Here is a 22,664-nt window from a genome sequence, read left to right as displayed (position 1 = left end):
CTCTATGTCAGTGGGATTGAGAAGGGCCTCAAAGTATTCCTTCCACCGCCCAACTATATCCTCAGTCGAGGTCAGCAGGCCCCCGTCCCCACTGTAAAGAGTGTGGACCGGGCACTGCTTCCCCTTTCTGAGGCGCCGGACGGTTTGCCAGAACCTCTTTGAGGCTGACCGAAAGTCGTATTCCATGGCCTCAACGAACTCCTCCCACACCCGAGTTTTTGCCTCAACGATTGCCGAATCCGCGTGCCGCTTGGCCTGCCGGTACCTATCAGCTGCTTCAGGAGTCCCACAAGCCATCCATGCTTGATAGGACTCCTTCTTCAGCTTGACGGCAGCCCTGACCTCTGGTGTCCACCATCGGGTTCGGGGCTTGCCGCCACAACTGGCACCGACCACCTTGCAGCCGCAGCTCCGATCGGCTGCCTCAGCAATGGAGGCACGGAATAGAGCCCATTTGGACTCAATATCCTCGTCCTCCCCCGGGATGCAGGCAAAGCTCTGCCGGAGGTGAGAGCTGAAGACTCGACGAACAAGAACAAACGACAGTCAGGACCCTTTCCCCAACCCGAAGACGTAGGGAAATGACCCTCACCGGGGATGACTCCAACACAGAGGCACCGAGCCAGGGACGACTTTAGGGAGACTTGGCACTTCATTCAGTAGTATTCAACCTTTGAGGACTTTTTTTCTAAGAAGCTCTTACATTCGTTCAAGCAGACGTGACTACTGCAATACAATATTCTTCAGTATATGTCTGTCTGTGCGTGTGAGTGTGTGTCCCCAAGATGTGAGCATACCCAGTGGCATCTGGCGGAACCACAGATTTCTCTCAGGGGAGTGAGTCTCCAAGGTGTTCCAGACTAAACAGATTGGTGTCTGGATCGTCACATTTGCTCAAATGAGGGAATGTGTGGCTGCAGTACAACAAATACATGATGTTGTACTTTGAACTGCAGTGATTGAAACACTACAACTCTAAAATCATACTGTGGCAGAAATAAAAGGTATAGTCATCCCTCATTTATGGCGGTTAACTGGTTCCAGACTCGACCACAATAAGTGAATTTCCAGTAAGTCGGACTCAATATTAATAAATGGGATAGTTCTGTAATTAGAGCATAGAAAACCTATTATGACCTTGTAAATACGCTTTTTACCATTATTACATCCCTCTAGACATGAAGTGACACCCCTATAGTCACCTTTACACTCCTATTACCCAATATAGTAGATATAATAAGACATACCTGTATAAGACATAGAAAACCTGTACCACCTTCATATTAAGCTTTTTAACATTATTAGAGCCCTCCAGACATGAAATAACACCCCTATAGTCACTTGTGCACTTCTATTACCCAATATAGTAGACATAATAAGAGAAAGTAAGACACAGAAGACATAGAAAACCTGTTTACCACCTTCAAATTAAGCTTTTCAACATTATTAGAGCCCTCCAGACATGAAATAGCACCCCTATAGTCACCTTTACACTTCTATTTCCAAATACATTAGAAATAATAAGAGGAAATAAGACATAGAAAACCTGTTTACCTCCTTCAAATTACACTTTTTTAACATTATTAGAGACATGAAGTAACACCCCTAAAGTCACCTTCACACTACTGCCCAATATAGTAGACATAAGCCATAAGCCAAATAAGCCATATTAGACATGAATAAGACAAGATAGACTCACACGTTAGCATTGACATAGCCTACTTCCTGGTGGCAATTGTCTTATCAATGTAACGTTACCGACATCCGAAGACCAGTGGAGAATACTACTCTACTGCCGCCGTTTATGGTTAAGGAGAGACTCACGATGCACTTCGATCGCTTTATTAACGGGCAGAGAACACATTCAGTGAACATTCACACAGGAGCTACTGTCGGCCACTCTCGACACTGCAAATCTGCTGCTAGCACTCAGCTAACAGTCAACTCTAGCGAGCCGATGTCACACACGTCACTTCCCAGGCCCCGCTTCTTAAAGGCTCACACAACAAGTCACAGATACTGTAATACACTTCATATCACGTCTTATATTTGTATTTTCCTTCATTTAGAACATTTTTATGAAAATGTTGTGAACATTTTTTGAAAATGCTTAATTTAGGCCATGAATTCGTACAATTTGCTTAAATCTGCATTTTTAAAAGTACTAATAATAGACCACAACACCACAAAACAGCGATCATTTATTCATTCATTAATTTTTGAAAACACGCAATAGACTGACAGTGCAATGTAGTGAGGGATGACTGTAAAGGAGGGCTAATCAAGGGCTAATCTACACAGCACCCCACAGGACTCTAGTGTGACTGTACATTTACAGGGGAAAATATTTATCATCTCTACATGACTTATTGTGTAACACTTTTTCCAGCTGTATTTTACAGTATACAGTATTTAATAGAGAGTAATAATTCAAATGCACATTCATGTGTATTAATTAGGGCTGTCAAAGTTAACATAAATGTCCCTTAACGGCACTATTTTTTTTGACGTGTGATTAACATGCACACGTCCTGTTTTACCATAGGCCCACACCGTAGTTTGAGGAAAGGGAGCAGTGGATGTGGAGCCACAAGAGGGAACAAATAATGAGCAGAAATGGAGAAAGAAAAGGGTATTTTGAATGGTAAGTTTAGCTTCAAAGCCCTGGCAGATGGCTCTTGCAACAAGACCAAAGTTGTTTGCATATACTGTCGCTGTGAATCTTATAAAATTATAAAAGATTACAATTATTTAAAAAAATGTTGTGAAAATGTAAACTATTTGTATTAACTAATTATATTTTTTTCAGTATATAGCATCTCACATTTGAGTACATATTAAGATAAGCAAATTGGTCTAGTGTGGGAAGAAAAAATATGATACTAAAAATAAGTATCTTTATATATTTATTTAATCTTGGTTAGATTTCAGTTTTTGCATTGCAGCTTGTTCCTCCACACCAAACTCCCCCAAACATGACTTTATGGACCTTGTCTTGTGCACTGAAACAGAAAAGGGCCTTCCTCAAAAGTCTTCCCACAAGCAGAAAAATATCTTGCCTGCAATGAAGAATTAAGAATTCAACCTTCTCATCCAACCTCTGATTGATTAATTCATTGATTAAAAGCTGTGTCTCGATACTATGTTTCTATCGCTCGTTTATAAATCATACAGCAAATAGGGCAAAAAGGCAATCTTCCCTCCCTCAACAAATCATCAACCTTCCTTCTTCTTCCTCTACTGCAATTTTACTCTCTCATGTGTCCCAGGGTCACACTTTAATTAACACTTCAGGTCTTATGAGTTCCTCCATCATCTGACACGCGCGCACGCACGCACACACACACACACACACGCACACGCACACGATCCCATGTGTCATGCAGGAAATGTTGATTGGAGGGTGTGTTTATTGACATGGGTATGCTTGCTGTCATTAACACGTCCATTTTCAATCAAACTACAGTCCAGTAGGACCTGCAAGAGGCCCGCCCACAACACCGCACACACACGCGCACACACACAGCTACAATAAAAACATACCTGTTCATGATACTCAATGCCCATGGACAGCGTGTTGATAAGAATAGCAATCATGATCCCCCTATTGAAGTATCGGCTGCCCACAATCAGTTCCAGTTTGGTTCTGAGTTCGGCCCAGCAATGCTCACACAGCCGCCTCCTCCCCGTGTCGCGAGCCACAAGCCCCTCGCCCAGGTGGGGGCTGCTACTGCCGCAAGGCTCCGGGCTTTTGCAGGCCAGTGAGCTGCTGTGGCCGTGCTGACGGTCATCGGGCCCCTCATTGACATTTTCGGGGTCACACCGTTGGTTGTAGTAGCTGCAGTACGGACACGGCGCCGAGGACTCCATGGGCACCTCGCCCGGCAACAGTAGCGCCGGATGGGCGACACATCCGCCTGAGCATGAAGAGGTATGAAGGATTTACTCGTCACTACTGTACTCTCTGCAGCCTACACTAATGCATGCCGTAGGGGATGACAATTAGACTTCATGGTAACTGTTTTCAAAAACCCATATGCTAGGTTCATTGAATACTACAACACAACAAAAACACTTGCACTCTAAAACACTCTAAACTGTCTTTACAAAAACACGCACATTAGGTTAGTTGAAGACTCCAGATTGTCTGTACAAACACACATGCTGTTTTTACTGTTTCCACTGAAAAACATACCGAAGTTCATTAATTATTCTAAATTGTCTTTACAAAAAAAACACAACAATGTTTACAAAAAGCATGCGCACTCGTTCATGAAAGAATCTAAATAATATTTGATGTTTACACAAAACGAATGTTAAATTAATCCACCCATTTATTTTCTATGCCGGTTATCCTCACTAGGGTCGCGGGTATGCTGGAGCCTATCCCAACTGACTTCGGGAGAGAGGCGGGGTACACCCTAGACTGGTCGCCAGCCAATGGCAGGGCACATATAGACAAACAAGCATTCACACTCACATTGGACAATTTAGAGTCGCTAATTAACCTGACATGCATGTTTTTGGAATGTGAGAGGAAAATGGAGTACGCAGAGAAAACCCACGCACGAACATGCAAACTCCACACAGCAATGCCCAACGGACATTCAAACCCAGATCTTCCCGATCTCGTGACTGTGTGGCCAACATGCTAACCGTTAGGCCACAGTGCAGCATGTTAAATTAATCTAACGCTCAAAATTGTGTTTGATGTTTACAAAAACATGTATGCTCGGCTTCCTGAAAACTCAACATTGCCTTCTGAAAACACATACAGGAGATTTCTTTAATACTCTACGTTCATTGAAAATGTTTGATGTATATAAAAGCATTTCATTACTATATTAAGATAGTGGTATTATATGGTATTATAGTCATTTGCAGTATGATCATTTAAAAAGTAAAATACTCAATTACAGTATATTGAATACTCTACATTGTGTACACCTAGCTGAAGATCACTGACTGCACTTTTTTATGAGTTGTGGTGACCTCCTTCCAATCTTTGTTCACGCATTTTCATTTAATTTCTGGTGGAATAAAAAAAGTCAATAACACTGAAGCTGCTGTTGGGATGCTTTGTGCAAGAGGGGGCGGGGTTTCACTTTATTACAAGAAGGATGTGTGTGTGTGTGTGTGTGTGTGTGTGTGTGTGTGTGTGTTGGGGGGAGTGGGAAGAAGATTTGTGCACAATCATTAGCGAGCCGCTTGGGGAAAAGAAGAAAAAACACATCTATGACATAAAAACAGTAATCTGACACGAGCGGTTCCCCCCGTCGTCATCACGACCACTGAGGAGTGAGGCGGTAAATCCAATCAAGTCGCTCTGTGATGTGTAACTGTACGTAATGTGGGCTGCAAAGAAACTTCCTGCCTGCAGACATCAATTATAATGAACACGTGCCCAGCGCATTGAAACACTTCGACTGGCTTGTTAGTGCTACAATTATCATTTCTTAGTGCATTGTAGACAAATTGGATGCATTTTATGTAGGGATGCTCTGATCAGGGTTTTATGCTGCCGATTACGATACAGATCATCCATGAGTGAAATTTTCAATTGATTTATGATGAGGGCCTCACTGTGGCCTGCGATTGCCTGGCGACCAGTGGAGGGTGTACCCCGCCTCTCGCCCGAAGTCAGCTGGGATAGGATCCAGCGTACCCGTGACTCGAGAGAGGTTAAGTGGCACAGAAAACGGATGGATGGATTTATGATGAGTGCTATCGGCCAGGGGTGCCATAGAAAGGGGAAAAGTCAGGACAATTCCAAGGTCCCCTGACTGCCAAGGGGAAAAAACAGGTAATTACTAATAAAGTTAGTCATTAATTAATAAAAAGAGGGAGGGATTTTTTTTTCATGGGGTCCAGAATTTCTGGTTGCACCCATACTATTTGACTTACTTTTTCAAGAGAACATATATCACTGGTGGAACCTAGAGGATGAGACGCCTTCTTTAAGGAGATGTTGGATGTGAGATGGAGTACATTGGTGGAGCTCTAGCAGGACTTCCAGGTAGCACATAGGTGGGCTCCAACTGACAGAGCAGTCGGTGAACCTGGTGTCTTCCATCGCTGAGATTATTTTTGGGTTATATGCACAGACTGTCACGCACATACGGGCGGTGTTGTGCAGCATTTAGGATGCATTAGCTGCCAATTTGACAGATGATCACACTGTGAGCCGGGAAAACTCACCATACTCCGTTAAGGGTTTGTTCTTCAAATGCCGTATTAAATTAAAGCTTTTTAACGTGCTGCCTCCGGCAGATATTTTTCATGGCATGTGTTAGCAGGTAAGACTTGATTGTTTCTGTTTTGGCACACCTGCGCAGTGTCAACTAAAGTGGGAGGAGGATGCTACCCAAGACAATACACTGCATGCAGGGATGGCTGCAGCATGCAATAGTTCGAGCCACAGGTGATCAGCTTTTGTGATCTGCGTTGATTGGCATATGCCAATCACATGATTTTTCAAGGAAATAGGCTGGTATTGATTGGTGGCCCATCGATCAGAGCATCCCTAGTTTTATGTAAAACTGATACTGCAGTCGTGCTAGTCGTCATTTGATGGAAGAGTCCAGAAAAACGTCAGCTCATCGATAACTCAATGTTTTTGACGTTTACAAAAAGACTTGCGCTGCATTTGATGAAGATTGTCAATTGTGAACACGTACGCTGGTTTGATTGAAGACTATTGTCTTCAAAAAAACACATACTATGTTTATATACTGCTCTCCAAATTGTCCGTGATTTTAAATTGTCTGTACAAAAACACAGACAAACCTGCTCAAAATGTTAAGAGCAGTTGAAAAATGGCAAAAATGTACATTCTGCACTAAGTAGAGCACCAAAATGCAAAAAGAAGAAATGGGAGTGAGACAAAAAAGCAATTTATTGTAAAGAAGCATTACAGTGAAATAGGCTGTTCATGAAAAGTTGAAGGGCACAGCCTTTAAAAGGCAAAATGTTGGCAAAAATGTGGATTGAATGTGATTTAGTGTCAGGTATTCACACTGTCTTGATCTCTTGATGACAAAGACAAAAAAGCTTTCTCTCTTTGAACACGGTGGGTTGTTGAGCTATGTAAGCATGGCCTGACATTGGACGCAGTAAGACAGTCATTTCAAACTTCTTCAAACATCCTGAAGCTCATGTAACAAAAAAAGTCAAGTGGTAGACCCCAAAAAATGTCACCGGAGGATCCCATTGGCTGTCCGTCAAAACACGGGACCATCCTCAGCCCGAATGAAGGTTGTTACTGGTGCCAAGTGCAGTCCAATTACCATCAGACACCATCTGCCAGAGAAGGCTTTTATGAAGAAAAACATCTTCATTTGGGCGTTTGGAATTTGCAGAAGAGTACCAAACATGGGACATTGAATGGTGGAAGAAAGTTTTCTTCTCCCTCGACGGTCCTGATCTTCCACCATTACTGGCATGACCAGGGGATCCCACCTGTGATGTTTTCCACACGACAGAGTTGAGGGGGCACCATCATGATCCTTCACTGGAACAATGGAGCTTCAGGTTGTGCAGGGCATCCCTCTATGTGGTAACGAGTGGCTTTTTCAACAGGACAACGCTGCACTTCACAAAGGAATGGTCCAAAAGGGCCATCCTGCATCTAAATCCAATGGAGAACATTTGGGGATGGATGGCAAGGGAAGTTTACAAAAATGGACATGAGTTCCAGACAGTGGATGCCCTCCATGAAGCCATCTTCAGCACCTGGAGCAACATTGCCACTAGCCTCCTGGAAACACTGGCATCTAGCAGGACCAAACCCATTTTTCACTTCATTAACGAGAATGACACAGCTACTCATCACTCACTCCTTTTTCCTACATTTTATTTCTATTTTAGGGGTTTGTTTTTTTTCAGCTGTGGTTTTTAACTTTTGATCAGCTTTTGAACAGCCTATTTCATGCTTACTCTTAACATTTTTTGTCTCACTTCCATTTCTTCTTTTTGCATTTTGAAGCTCTACTTAGAACCTTCTCAACATCCAACAGTGCAAAATGTACATTCTTGACATTTTTCAACTGCTCTCAACATTTGTATCAGAAGTGCATACATTAAACTTTAAATTGTCCTTGGTCTTTAAGAAAAGACCGTCTTTATGAAAACACGTATATGATGTTCAATGAAGACAAAATTGTCTTTACACAAAAACACGCACACTATACATAAAGAAAACTCCAAATTGTCTTTAATGTTTACAAAAAACATACATTTTTTTCAATGAAGATTTTAAATTGTAAACGTTTGTACACTTTAAGCAATTATATTAACATTGCATTTTAAATCTAGACTATAAAGTTTATTTTATACCATTATTATTCCAATATATACTGCAAAGCCTCAAATAAAGCCTCTTTTGGTAAGATGACAGTGTGTGACAATAATACCTTCAACGGGACGATGTCCCTCCTCATGCTGTAGTGCAATGTTTGTTCACTGGTACTTAGCTTTGTAGCCAATTATAATAACTGACAAGGTGTTTACACCTGCTATCTTATCAGCTTTTAACACCTGCCTAACATTGAGTAGAATTGTTTTAGTGGCTCGCAAAATATGACAGAACATAAGACAGTGGTGCCTCTTTTTTTCCCCCATGAATTCTTTCGAAAAGGTCAGATGAAAACCGAAACGCACAAAAACTGAGGTAATTTTTCCAAGAGCAAATCATGTAAATCCACTTTATCCATTCCAGACCCCCAAAAATACAAACAATAAATACATTTCATAGAGTATAATTGTAGTTTTAGATGCAGAAAACAATGCTAATCAATTACACAGGTCGACAAAATTTGATGAGGTTGCAGAAACAACAACAACAAAAAAACTGTACTTTTTAGCTAATCGGAGGGCGCAGATTTCATAAATGACATTGGCTTTGTCGTAATGGATCTTATCTTTTTATCTTTTTATTGTTGCACGCTGAATGCATAAATTAATGTGAAGCTGTGAAGACAAAAGCAGGTACTAAGTGATGGATATGGCATAAATCAAGCACAGAGGAGGAAATAAAATTACTTAGAACATAATTTTATGGTGGCCGCACGGTGGCCATGTGGTTAGCATGTTGGCCACACAGGCAGAAGGTCAGGAAGACCTGGGTTTGGATCTCCGCTTGAGCATTTCTGTGTGGAGTTTGCATGTTCTCTCCGTGTGTGTGTGGGTTTTCTCCGGGTACTCCGGTTTCCTCCCACATTCCAAAAACGTGCATGTTAGGTTAATTGGAGACTCTAAATTGTCCATAGGTATGAATGTGAGTGTGAATGCTTGTTTGTCTATATGTGCCCTGCCATTGACTGCCGACCAGTCCAGTACCCCGCCACTCGCGCAAAGTCAGCTGGAATAGGCTCCAGCATACCCCCTAATTAGGATAAGCGGAATAAAAAATGGATGGATGAATAATTTTATGGTAACAGCTTCCTTCTTTTCAAGTGTTCAGCATCCGTACATTCACGTATCAAACTCCAGCAGTCTGCTATCATAATGACATTCAATCTTCTCTGATACCTTTTTTCCATCACTTTTACGTCTTGGTGAAATCCTGCCGTATGACAACTGCACTAAGACCGCCAAGAGAAGTGAAGCTCAACAAGATAGAATGCCACCTAGTTCAATGGACCACTGACCCAATGCCAAATGAGCAGTTTCAGCAGGAATCTGGCTTTCACAGCTGCAAATCTAGCCTACAGAAGGCAGATTAGAAATTGTTTGTATATACTTTTTGGCATTTTTAGGGGGAGTGAGCATATTACCAAAAATAATATGTTCGAAATCAGCTCCCCAAAATTATCCAAGGGCCCTATGGCGAGTTATTTAGCAGTCACACGCAATAAAAAAAGGCATGGTGAGTGAGTCAGCAACGCACAGGGCACTCCATTTCAATATTGTACACAAAAACCAGGGCAGTGCACGTAAACAGAGGCAAAATTTGGACAAAAACCGAATCATACAAAAACAGAGGTTTGACTGTATTAATATCGCATTTTGACGTATTGCTATTAATTTAATTGAGTTTTATTGTTTCTACACATTCATATGAATAGTGCCTAACATATTTTTACACCTGCATAACAGGTAATAAAGCATTACTATTAGGAATAGCTAACATATTTTTAAACTGGTATGAGATAAATAGGTGTTGCGTTATGCCAGTTCCCCTTAACACAGCTTTATTGTTTTTGCATTTAACTAAACAGTGGTTAACTTATTTTTCCACTTTTATGACCGTTGGAAAAATGTTAAAATGTGACCTAAAACATTGACTGTGGAGTTAATAAAGGTTCTACGACAGCCACACTTTGACACTTTGAATTCAACTGTAAAAGAATCATTTTGGATTGAGAACAACTTGGAAGTCAACCAGCGTCAAGTGTATGTATTTCTATGTTATGACAATAAATGATATCTTCTCATGCATTCAAATGCGTATATTGAGACTTCTCACCGTGTTCCAGCACCAGCTGTGGCAGCCTGTTGTTGGTGTCCATGGCAACAATCCTCTTATGATCCTGACCCTTTGCATCCAGGTGACTGACGAGTGGAGAGATGACTGGGTAATTAAATCCATTCCCTCCGCAACTGAGCCCACGCTCCGGTTGTAGTGGGTGGCGCTGGTGGTACAGCTGATGAAGGCTCGACAGGTCGACAGGGGTGTGACCCGAATGCCGATGGGCCAGCCCGTTCATCTCCCCGACTCCGACCCCTCTGGGGCTGACTCCCCGGTCCTGTCGGCACATGCCTGTACAGCGCAGGCATATGGTGGCACGGGCCAAGAAGCGGGTCAGGCGGCGCCACGCCTTACGGCCCAAATGGGCCAGGTAGCGGATCATTTCCTCATAGCAGCTGCCCGGTTGGCTGTCACTGGCCAGCGTGGAAGCAGACTGGTGGAGCTGGCGGGCGCGCTGCTCTGATTTCATTAAGGCGTGCTCCCGTTGCTTGGTCTCGGAAAACTGGGTTGCTATGACAACCAGGCACAGGTTGATCATAAAGAAGGATCCTACCTGGATGTGACAAGACGTGCGATCACACCTGGATGCTTTCACAGCATATGCAACACGATCTCTCTCTTAACATTCAGAATCAGGAGTAAGGTTACGCCACATAAGAGATCCTTTTAGTCCAGCCTGTGAGATACAGCACTTGATGTGCATTAAGACATTTCTGCTCGGAGTCTCAAGTATCAAGGTGTGTATGTATGTCTCTCGAGGTTTAACATGGTGTGTATGTGTGTGTGTGTGTGCGCGTGTACTTACTATAATGAGGAAGATGAAGTAGATAAAGTTGTAGAAAGAGTGGGCATCCATTACGTAATACATGATGTCTACCCAGCCTTCCAGAGTAATTACCTGCAAGAACGCACGCACGCACGCGCACACACACACACACACACACACACACACACACACACACACACAGCAATGTTAGTACAAAGTGTCCAAGCTACAAATACAATCTATTTTAGCTGCTTTTAGAGATAAAAAATTGTGATACTACAAAATACTATCTATAACCAAAGACACAAATTCCAAAAGGAATAATGTTCAAAAAGCGGCAAGAAAATGATTTCAATAACAGAACGACACAGGAACCTGTGGTCAAAAAAGTTTTGGAATGTAACATAATATTTTTAATGTCATGTCAGGAAAAATGTGCCCTCTAAAGTCAGAAAAAGACTGGGAAAAAGGGACATTTGGTCACCCAGTGCTAGGTTAGCCTATTTGCTGAAGAAACACAAAATGATCAAACGTAATAAGCTGATTGATGAATTTTAAGATGTGGAGCAAAGCCTGCTATTTCACAAAGTGCTGGGCAAATACACAAATAGCTAGGCATGCATCAGAGGCGAGCCTTTGAGCTCCTCAACAAGGTTGGGAGATGACATTTAAATGGTCTTTCACTTTGACACTGTTAGCATATTTACCGACTGATGACGCAGCATCAGGAGCAACTGGGAGTTCAGTATCCTGCTCAAGGACACTGACACAAACACGAGGGGACGGTGGATCAAACCCGCAACCTTTAGGTTGGGAGACGACCACTCTACCACATGAGCCATGTCGCCATGTGCTCATCAACACAATATTATCATTATAAAGTCACTTTCGCATAATAAATGTGTTCAATATTCTTGGCGTTTGTGGCACATACGTCAACTTAGCTGGTTGTTAAAGGTTTTGTGTCTCCCCCTACTGGAAATGTGAAAACACATGATCTGAAGACTCGCTGAAAGTTTTATCACAATTGGATGAATAGCCCCTGCAAAGTTGTTTTGGTGGATGGTGGCCATGTTTCTTGCTCAAACTTTACACACTTGTGTGTCACTACCCGGAGGATGTGCAACAAATTTGGTACCGATTGAACAAGGAGAACAGACAAACATGTCAATGTGACAGTTGTTATCATTCCTCTTTGTCTGTCGCTGACAAGGACGAAGTGTTTTGCAGTCTGTGTTGCAAAAGCGCTCTCGTAAGGAAGTTGAAAGTGTAGCGCTGCAACGAGAACTTACGGTACGGAATACTCTTCTCTTCACCATAGCGTGGGAAAAAAACATCATAAAAAGCCTCAAGAGAGGAGAAATGCCCACCAGTATTGGCCGTACTTCTAGTCTCAACACTCGACTGTTGAAAATCACCATGAAAGTGAAAGAGAAGATCATAAAAAGCATAGAGAGGAGAAACACCCACCAATGTTGGCCGCATTTCTGGTCCCTACACTCAACTGTTGCCACATCACCATGGAAGTGAAAAAGAACATCATAAAAAGCGCAGAGAGAGAAGAAACGCCCACCAATGTTGGCAGCATTTTTGGTTTCAACGCTCGACTATTGTGACCATCACCGACTCTAACACAATACAGTATCCTACAGTATCCTTGAGCATGTTAAAGGATCTAAGAAATGTCATCAAAATGAATGATTGACCTGAAAAATGGCAATCCACGCATATCCAATGTTATCAAAGTTAATGGCTCCTTTGTGAGGGTTGGTCTCGCCAGCGCGACACTCGTTGTAGTACTGGTACCAGTTCACACACGGCACCACGCTTCCTGCCCCCGGCGCCCTCTCCTGCCGCCCCTCCTCGGCACCCAGGAAGCAGGAAATCCCGCCCACCCGTCGGCGGGGCACGTCGGAGCAGCGGAGCATGCCGTTGTCTCTCTCGGTGGAGCAGATGAAGGGGTGGTCGTCTGTGCCGCCCGGGCGGTAGTAAACGCTCAGGAAGGAGACGTTGTATCTCCTGGAAGACAAGGTCATCAACTTTCAGACACCTTGTGTCTCATTCCAAAGAGAAACGGTGGATGCTATTCAGAGATGGCAGCTCTTTTCCCCCATGTAGTGCTGATTAAAAATAGACAATGTTCATGGAGGACGAACAACACAGCGAGAAACACGCCACATCAGCAATACTTGTTAGCCTGATTAATGATCTGCCCTGTTTTTGGTTGGCGATGAAAAAACATGCAAAATACTCGCGGACTGCTTTAAGTACACACAAAAAAGTAAAAGTCCCAGTGGTTTTTAGCATACCAGATCAGTTATAAGCATTTCGGAGCAAAAAAGAGGCAATGTGGAGAGACGAATATGTACAAAAGATGACTAATCAATCATTTATGGTGTAGAGGCGTATGCACACCCGCACACGTTGTGAAGAAAAGCCGTTTGAGTGCAGTGGAAGCAAATGAAGAACGTCTCAGCGAGACCAGTGTGTCCACACGATGAGATTCACTCTCGACACCATTTGCTTTGGAAGCCTAATCACAATTTTAAAAGTAAAAAAAAAGTTGTTTTATGTGGTTATTTCATACGAATGAACTTATGAATAAGTATTACATGTCCAAAAAGGAGTAGGAAGAAGTACAGCTTATTTAATTAATGACTAATACCAGATTATATACCATTTAGGGCCATACTGATTAGGAAAATACGCGGTTGGCATGTGATAAGTTATCAGGATCAAGTTGCAATCTTACGAGAATAAAGTTGTAATGCACTTTTTCTATAACTTGTATTGCATTTTGTTGTACTTGTCTTATTTTGCGAAAACAATGTTTATTTGCGAAATACATCCGAAATACATCCAGGAAGCATCATGTGTTCATTCATTAGTTTGACTTAAGAGCTGCTCCCTGGATCAGTATTGGTTGATATCAGCATTGGCAATGAGGTGCTGGAGGATGTTTGTGTATTAGTATCACTTGATATCACTATAAGTAAGGAAATGCTGTGCAATATCAATATATTAGTACTAGTCGATATCGGTAGCGGTAATGAAGTGTTGGACAATATTGGTACATCTGTATTTGTTTGATATCCGTATCAAGTACAGTCAGATCCGATACAATATCGTAACAGTATCAGCTGATATCTGTATTGGTCACAAAGTGCTGTATGATATCGGTAGTAGTTGATATTGTTGTCTTTAACGATTTGCTGAACGATAATACTACATCGGTATCGGCGAATTTCTGTACTGCAGGGGTGTCCAAACGTTTTTGAACAAGGGCCACATATGGAAAAGTCAAAGGATGTGGGGGCCATATTGATGTATTTGCTTTGTGTGTATTTAAAGGCAAAATTTGCATTTTATTCCTAATTAGTAGTATCACATTTCAGCTTTTTCTCATTACATTGCACCTTTTTGCTCTTTTTCCCCCATTGTTGCTGTTGGCAATACAAAACAAGCTGCGGGCCGCAAATGGTCACCGGGCCGCACTTTGGACACCTCTGCTGTATTGGTAACAAAGTGCTTTGTGACATCCGACATCGGAGATACGAACGCAAGCTGACTGGTCTATATTTTCATGTATTTTGCCTTGTAGTAACTCCATATTTATACTGCTACATGCTTGACCAGTAGAGGGCACTGTGACACTGCTAATGGGACCAACAGGTAGAGGAAGAAGGTGGGGAGAGAGTGTAAAGGAGAAATGGAAAGCTGAATTGTAGCTGTATGATGCAACCCGGACAGAGCGTGTGATTAAAGTTTATGAAGAGTTAATAGGCCTGCTTAATTCTACACCACCCACAGAACACTACCTCTTTTAGAAGAGTCTAACGATGACGACCATTTGTCCTTTTTTGGACTCCTCCTCCTCCACCACAACGACGTATGCTCGACCACTCCTCTTCAAAGGTAAATAACATTTATCATTACATATTATTATATCATTTTTATTATTATTGTTTTATTCATTAATTATCCTTGTTTAATATTACTACTACTTCCACTCATATTTACATACATACACATATACTGTATATGTATACACGTACATGTAGTACCTATATCATTGGTAACATTACCTTTTGTTCGACTTACGAACAAAAGGTAATATTACCTTTTGTTGGACTTACGAACAAATCGACTTGCGAATGGTCGTCTGGAACCAATTGTGTTCGTTAGTTGGGGACCTAGTGTATATCAGATACCAGTAAGAAAGACAATAGAGCATCTCTAGTCGGGATCTTACAAGAATAAAGTAATTTTGAATGTGTGAATTTTGAAAATGAATGTGAAAACAAGGGTGCTCTTCTGGGATGAGACTCCAAATCTGAGACCACAGTTCACAGTCTGAGGAAGGTGGATTGCACCCTTCAGGTTGGGAGTGAGATCTTGCCCCAGGTGGAGGAGTTCAAGTATCCAGAGATCTTCCTCACAAGCGAGGGACGGTTAGCGCGTGACATTGACAGAAGGATCGGCGCAGTGTCTGTAGTAATCCAGTCGCTGTACCGGTCCATCTATGTTGCCACCCTCACCTTTGGGTCGTGACCAAAAGAACAAGACTGGGGATACAAGCAGTATCTGAACTCGTCCCTAAGAGATGCTCGGCCATCCAGGAGAGGCTCAGAGTAGAGCCACTGCTCCTTTACAGGGAGAGGAGCCAGTTGAGGTTGCTCGGACATCTGGTCCAGATGCCTCCCTAGTGAGGTGACCCAGGCATAGCCAGCCGGGAGGAGCCTCAAGGGGTAGACCTAGGACACGCTGCAGAGATCATGTCTCATAGCTGGCCTGGGAGCGCCTCAATGTGCCCCCGGTGGAACTGACCAGACACCGGGAAGTTTGTACATTCAGCATACAAATAAAGCTACAAATCTGAAGAGTCATTTGGGAGCTCTTTTTAGAGCGCTAACATCACCACTTCTGAGTAACAGGACGTGCCGGGTCATGACAATTGACTCACATCTTGACATCCTCCCCCATGAAGCAGCGGTTCCTCAGCAGCCCCGCCCACAGCTGCACACCAACAATGCCGAAGATGAAGAAGACAAAGAAGCAGAGCGCCAGCACGTTGCCCAGCATGGGGAGGGTGTCCAAGAGGAGGGTCACCAGGATGCGCATGCCTACATACAACACACAAAACATGACTTGACATGATTTCCTGTGAGGACATTTGTTTTGGAATTGGAACAACTTGGAAAGAAACCAGTGTCTAATAATGGATTGTTTCACTTCCACGATACTCACTGGGAACTCTGTTGATGGCCCTCAGCGGGCGGAGAACACGAACAGTACGAATGGCCGACAGGCTGATGTTGTGTCCGTCCAGCGAGTACTCCAACATCCTGCAGGAAGAGGAAGAGCTGGGTCACTGCGGCTGCTCGGGCTGACCTTGGCAAAGACCAGCCACAGGGGACGGGACACAATCCCTGGGATTCTTTGTAGCCTTTTAATAATCAATCACAGAGGCCTGCGTCTCCCACGACTTCATGATGACATTGTCATTCTGCAAGGCTCTCACACACACACACACACACACACACACACACACACACACACACACACGCGCACAGCACATACGCACACATATACACATGCACGCTTGACATTTAACTGGCATTAAACAAGTGTCTAAGCCACACACAAAAGACACACACACACACACACACACACACAGTTCTGGCTTGTATTTAATGTCAGCATGTCAGAAACTCACCCGATGATAACAATGAAGAAGTCCAGTCGGTTCCATGTGTCTCCTAGGTAACCTTTCTGACCTATGACCCCCAGAGCCACCATCTTGACCAGCATTTCCCCGGCAAAGAACACAAAGATGCCGTCATCCAGCACCTACACACACACACGCACACAGAGGATTAGTATAAACTGATTAAGAGAGAAAAAATAAATGAAGCCAGAAGCCTTTGGCCCCTTGATAATAATAATAAAGTCTCACAGCGGAACATAATTACTCATTTCACATTGTGTGTGCGTGTGCGTCTTACCTGCAGTAGGAAGTGTGTGTCGTCACAGGGCTGGAACATTCCCAGAGTCACACAGTTGAGGAGGATGGCCAGGATGCTCACACGCTCAAACCATGTGATGTAATGTCAAGGACCATCGCATGTTCGATATCCATCAGCAACAACACACTCCAACTCTTGATTATTTTGTCAAAAACACTGCATGATGTTTTTTTAGACCAGCATACACGCTGAGTGCAGAAGAGTGTAACGTACAGTACAGGCCAAAAGTTTGGACACAACCTTCTCATTTAATGCGTTTTCTTTATTTACATGACTATTTACATTGTAGATTGTCAGAACTATGAATGAACACGTGGAATTACTCTAAATATGTTTTATGTTTTAGATTCCTCAAAGTAGCCACACTTAGCTTTTTGATGTGCTGCAAACCCTTGGTGTTCTTGGTAATGAGCTTCATGAGCTAGTCACCTGAAATGGTTTTCACTTCACAGGTGTGCCTTGTCAGGGTTACTTAGTGGAATTTCTTGCCTTATTAATGAGGTTGGGACCATTAGTTGTGTTGTGAGTGTCCAACCCTTTGGCCTGTACTGTAGTAAAAATCAAAATAGTTAAACTAATTGCAATATATTGTCAGATATTTTAAATATTTTTCATTGTACTTTTCTAAAAAGTAATGTTAAAATCGTGTCTCATCTCGTTCTTGTAGACCCAATCTCAAGTATATAATCTCGTCTCGTGAACCGAGTGTTTTGTGACACCCCTGGTAAAATGTGTATGAGCATCACATGTGAGAAAAATCTATCATCTGCCTCACTTGTTTGCTCCACTCTCAAGAGAGGAGGCGCTCAAGCGCTGGCTTTTCAAGTTTTTCGGCATTTTGTGACATCATGAAGGAAAAACCCTCCTTCCTCTAGGACATGATACAGCCTCTGACCGCCCTGTGCTTGATGAGCCCGCTGTTTACCACCACTTCACAGCGGACTGCTTTGTTGAACGAAAAATAAAACGTTTCACTTCACATCCTAAAAACTTTTTTAAAGACTAACTGTAGAAACTTGGCCAAGCTTCATTTTTTTGTTACTACTTTTTACATTTTTTTTTTTTTTTTTAAGCGACCGGACCAGGAGGGGACAGAGAAGAAGAGGGGGGGCATTTCATGACTACTATAAAAGTAGTCATGAAATGATGAACTATGATAGTGATCACAATGACAATACTGCATTGAAACAGTCACACATAATAGTAGTCATGAAATGATTATCTATGATAGTGAACAGAATGATAATTACTGTAATGCACATCATTGTAAAAAAAACTATAGTCATACTGCTGATATCACCGTCACTGTAATAAAACCAACAACATAACAACACCCTGGTTAACTCAGTGAGTAATGTGGGGAAGTACGTATGTACTGTGAGTGTGCATATGTACAGGTATTTCTGTATGTGGGGAAGACTTCATATATATAAAGGTGCAAGAATGTGTGGGCGTGTAATTGTCACTGAGAATGCATGAAAGGAAAGGTGCCGCCCTCCACCTCCCAGAGAGCCCCGCCCCAAATAGCCAGGCCGAGCCCCCGCCGCCAGAAGGCCACCAGGCCCACAGGGGCAGGCAGCACAAAGATCAGCACCCCAAGAGCCAGCCCAGAGAGCCCTTCCCGCCCCGGGAAGACCAGCAAGGGGCCGAAGAGAGGTAATCCCAGCCAAAGACAGGGCGCCGGCGGGCCGGAGGACAGCCAAGCCCTGAGACCAGCGAGAGATCACACCCCACAAAGGCAGGCGAGTACCGGGGGCCACACACCGGCAGGCCCAGAGACGCCCCCACAACCGGAAAGAAGCCCGTCCACGCCGGGAGCGCCAATCAACAACAAGCAGCTCCCACGTGTCACACATACAACACACACATAAATCAATAAAATAAAATAAAATAAGTAATTAATAAAAAAAAAAAAAAAAAGGGGGCACCCCAACCTACCCTCCCACCCAGGGGAGATAGCTCCGCAGGGGCAGCTGGGCTCAAGCACCCGCGCCCCCACCAGGGGGAGAGGCCCCACACCGGACGACCCCACGCGGCAGCCGAGCAGGAGGGCCCAGGGCAGATCCCGCCCCACCCCCAGAGGCAAAGGAGGCGAGGGAGAGCCAGCGCCACAAGCCGCACACGGGCCCCCCAAGCAGCAGTAGGCGCCCGGCACCCGCAGGATGCGGCACCCCGCCCACCCACCACCCCGGAGGTCAACCAACGCCGCCCCCCCCGGCCGCCCCCCCCGACCTGGACCCTTCCCCACCCCCACCCACCAGCCCCCCCAGGCAGGCAGCCCAGCAAAGAAGACCCTGGACACCAAGCCCGCCCCCGCAGTACCAGGGCCACCCAGCGACCAGCACCACACCCCAAGCCAGATGAGCGAGAACCCCAGGGGCAGAACCAGACGCCCTCAGCCCCCCGAGAGTCAGGTCAGGGAATTAATTATTGGTGCCCATATAGACTGAAATTCTGACATTTGTTCTTTAGATTCAGCAGACATTCTCTCCATAGCTATATGATCTAACAAAAGATTTTTGTAAAGAGCTATGTTCACTTTCTTCCTTGATTTCCAATTGATGAGAATGTTTTTTTTGGTGATGCTTAATGCGGTGATGAGAAGTTGTTTGGTTTGTTTCTACATCAATTGTGGAGAGATCGCCCAGCAGGCATAGTAAAGGGGAGGTAGGAATGGAGAACCCAAGTGCCAAAGATAGGTACTCACACACTCGGTGCCAAAAATTGTTAATGGGAGCACAGGTCCACATGGAGTGTAAGTAGTCATCTATTCTATGGTCTGAGCAGTGTGTACAGATGTTAGAGTCAGTTAAGCCCATTCTAAACATTCTATGTCCTGTGTAGTGTACTCTATGGAGGATTTTAAACTGAATCAGCCGTAGGTTGGGATTATTGATTAACTGGGAAGCATTAAGACATACTTTATTTGCTTCCAGAATTCAGGGTCACAGCTTGTAGATAAATCTGAGTTCCATTTGGAGATTGGTACTCCGATTGTGTTGTCATTTTTTGAAAGTAGAATATATAATTTAGATAATGTTTTTAGGGGCAGATATTTTAAAAAAATTGGTCAATAGTGGTATTGCTTTCCCATGATATAGTCCTGAAACTTGCTTTAATTATAGATTTAATTTGTATGTATTCAAGAAATTTGATTTATTCCATACTATGTAACAAGGTCGTTAAATGAGATAAAGTTGTTTCCTTTAATTATATTTTTCATACAACTTATTGCTTTTTCGTGCGATGTTGGGAAATTTAATGGTTTCTTTATATGCAAGATGCCAGGATTATTCCAGATAGGAGTGTATTGGCAAGGAGTGAGCGAGAATTTTCTGGCTTCTTGGCTCCCAGGCGGTGGACGGGGTGAAAAGTGATGTTTTGGATGGCGTCCGCTGGGAGTTTGAGTTGTTGCGCCGTGAAGGCCCTCACCGATTCTTCATGGTCTTCCTCTGATTTTTCGGGAATTCCAGCAAAGACAAGATTGTCCCTCATGCTGCGGGCCTGGAGGTCTAGGATCGTCTCCTTCATGGTTTTGTTCTCTTGGGCAAGTTGTGAAACTCCGTCGGTGAGGGACTTCACCGACTCGCGGAGGGCTGCGTTCTCTGTGACCAAGTAGACGATCTGGTTTTGGCTGAAGTCCAGAGATTCACGGATGGCCTGGAATTCTTTGTGAAGCACGTCAACGAGAGCGAGGCGGCCGTCCAAGCAAATCAGCCTCTTATCGATGGAATTGAGGATGTTTCTGAAGTCAGTGCCTGGCGGAGATATTTCTCCAGGTGAGTCCTCCGGGCGGCTCCGCTTGGGTTGCGGTGTCTTGGGTGACTTGTCAGACTTGCCCATAACTACACGATCGAAGTACCCATCGATGTACTCCTCCAGATCTTCCTGTTTTTGGCTTGGTTAGGCGTTTAGGGTGTTTGATATGCTGGTTTTGTGTCGAAATACTTTGCGGCTGTTTTAGTAGTTGATTGTATTTTTCCGAGCGCTATGTTCCTCTTGTCTGTTTTCCGCGCATCGCTCACACCCTCGCGAGATTACAGCATCACGTTACACACAGTTTGCTTTTTACACTACTTTTTACATTCGATGATTCACTCTATTGTAAGGTGTAGAATAGGAGACCTGCATAAACGCTCACATTTTTTACCATCTGGACCAATTTTTGGTCCTATTTGACTCCCATAAGAACCACGTATTTCCAATTGACAAGTCCAATTAAACTGTTCCAGACACCCAAAAATATCAATAAACACGTTTTATAGAGATAAATTACAGTTTTCCATGCCAAATGCAACATAATGATAAATGAGGAATGGATGGAAGTTATAGTTGATTCCTGTACATCAAATTGCTGTCACGCGCAATTTACTTTGGCTCAATGGCGGATTATTTACAGTCACAGACAATGAAAAATGCACAGAGAGCAACAGTAATTTCAAGGGTGCTTTGTTTGGGCACGCCATTTCACAAAACGATACCGTACAAGGCAAACAGACTAGCTTGTTACGTGCAATAATGTACAAAAAAACTGCACAAAAAACAATGTTTGGATCTACTGTAATATAACAATCCTCATGTATTGTAATGCTTTACTCATGAATACCTCATGAATCCCTAACAAATCCTAAATAAACCTACTTGGCCAACTTCACAGGACAGAGTTATAAAAAGGTGGGCTTCACTACACATCTTAAAATAAAGCTCTGTCAGTTAGCTACAGCTGTAGGAGCTGTGAGTTTGATTGTTTTGTTTATCCTCAGTGAATATGCTAACCTTGCATGATGTTGCTGTTAAAATGTAATGTTATCACTTTAGCTTACATAGCAATGCTAGTGTTGCTAATGTTTGTGCTCGCCTGTCCCACTCCTTCATGCTACGTTATTGTATGCGATACATGTCATCTTCTACGTTGCAAAAGAGTTCGAGTATATTTGTCAAAAGTGGATAAAGTACCTAATAGTGCAAGGAAAAATCTGCTGCTAGCTCCAAAATAGACAAGAGACAGGACAAGTTCTTTGTGAATGATTGAGGTACAATTTAATAAAACTTGCACGCAAGGAGACAAACAAATATAACCTCAATAGACAACTTCTAGAGAAATATCTGATTATTCATGCTAAAATGTTAGTTAATATAGGAAACCACATATGTGAGGGAAGGGGTGATAGCCTCCTCTTGTGAGGGACAGAGACGACGAAGGGCAGACTCACGTGCCAAGACACCCAAGGCTATTTGAATTAGGTGATAAGCATGTGGAGGACTTGTTTTGGAGAAAAGAGGCCTCTAGCCTGAGGCAGATAATCATAGCAAGTGAGTGTGACAATGTGTACTAATATTTGTCAAATCAAATGGAACAATGGACACAAAATATTTTAGAAGTGCAATAAGAAAACCATATTTT

General features: G+C 43.2%; 1 protein-coding gene across 3 annotated transcripts in view; it reads right to left on the bottom strand.

The window, feature by feature from the left end:
• The window catches only part of cacna1hb (calcium channel, voltage-dependent, T type, alpha 1H subunit b), a 132,008-nt gene that overhangs the window by 84,112 nt on the left and 25,232 nt on the right, over positions 1-22,664 (bottom strand). For 2 of the 3 annotated variants that reach the window (XR_008570666.1, XM_054778857.1), the window contains exons 3-10: positions 17,240-17,334; positions 16,951-17,084; positions 16,482-16,579; positions 16,198-16,357; positions 12,941-13,253; positions 11,274-11,366; positions 10,466-11,021; positions 3,544-3,917 (exon numbers count right to left, since the gene is read on the bottom strand). Coding sequence is in view for 2 of the 3 variants with exons in the window: in XM_054778857.1 (XP_054634832.1) it covers positions 3,544-3,917; positions 10,466-11,021; positions 11,274-11,366; positions 12,941-13,253; positions 16,198-16,357; positions 16,482-16,579; positions 16,951-17,084; positions 17,240-17,334 (1,823 nt within the window). In the remaining variant the exon portion in view is untranslated. Of the gene's footprint in view, positions 1-3,543; positions 3,918-10,465; positions 11,022-11,273; positions 11,367-12,940; positions 13,254-16,197; positions 16,358-16,481; positions 16,580-16,950; positions 17,085-17,239; positions 17,335-22,664 lie in introns of those variants that run through there. The other variant, XM_054778859.1, reaches the window with a different exon arrangement.

Source organism: Dunckerocampus dactyliophorus, chromosome 6 (genome assembly GCF_027744805.1).
Source record: "Dunckerocampus dactyliophorus isolate RoL2022-P2 chromosome 6, RoL_Ddac_1.1, whole genome shotgun sequence".
Taxonomy (NCBI): domain Eukaryota; kingdom Metazoa; phylum Chordata; class Actinopteri; order Syngnathiformes; family Syngnathidae; genus Dunckerocampus; species Dunckerocampus dactyliophorus.
Note: the sequence above shows the minus strand (reverse complement) of the source record. Positions and strands in the feature narration are given on the sequence as shown.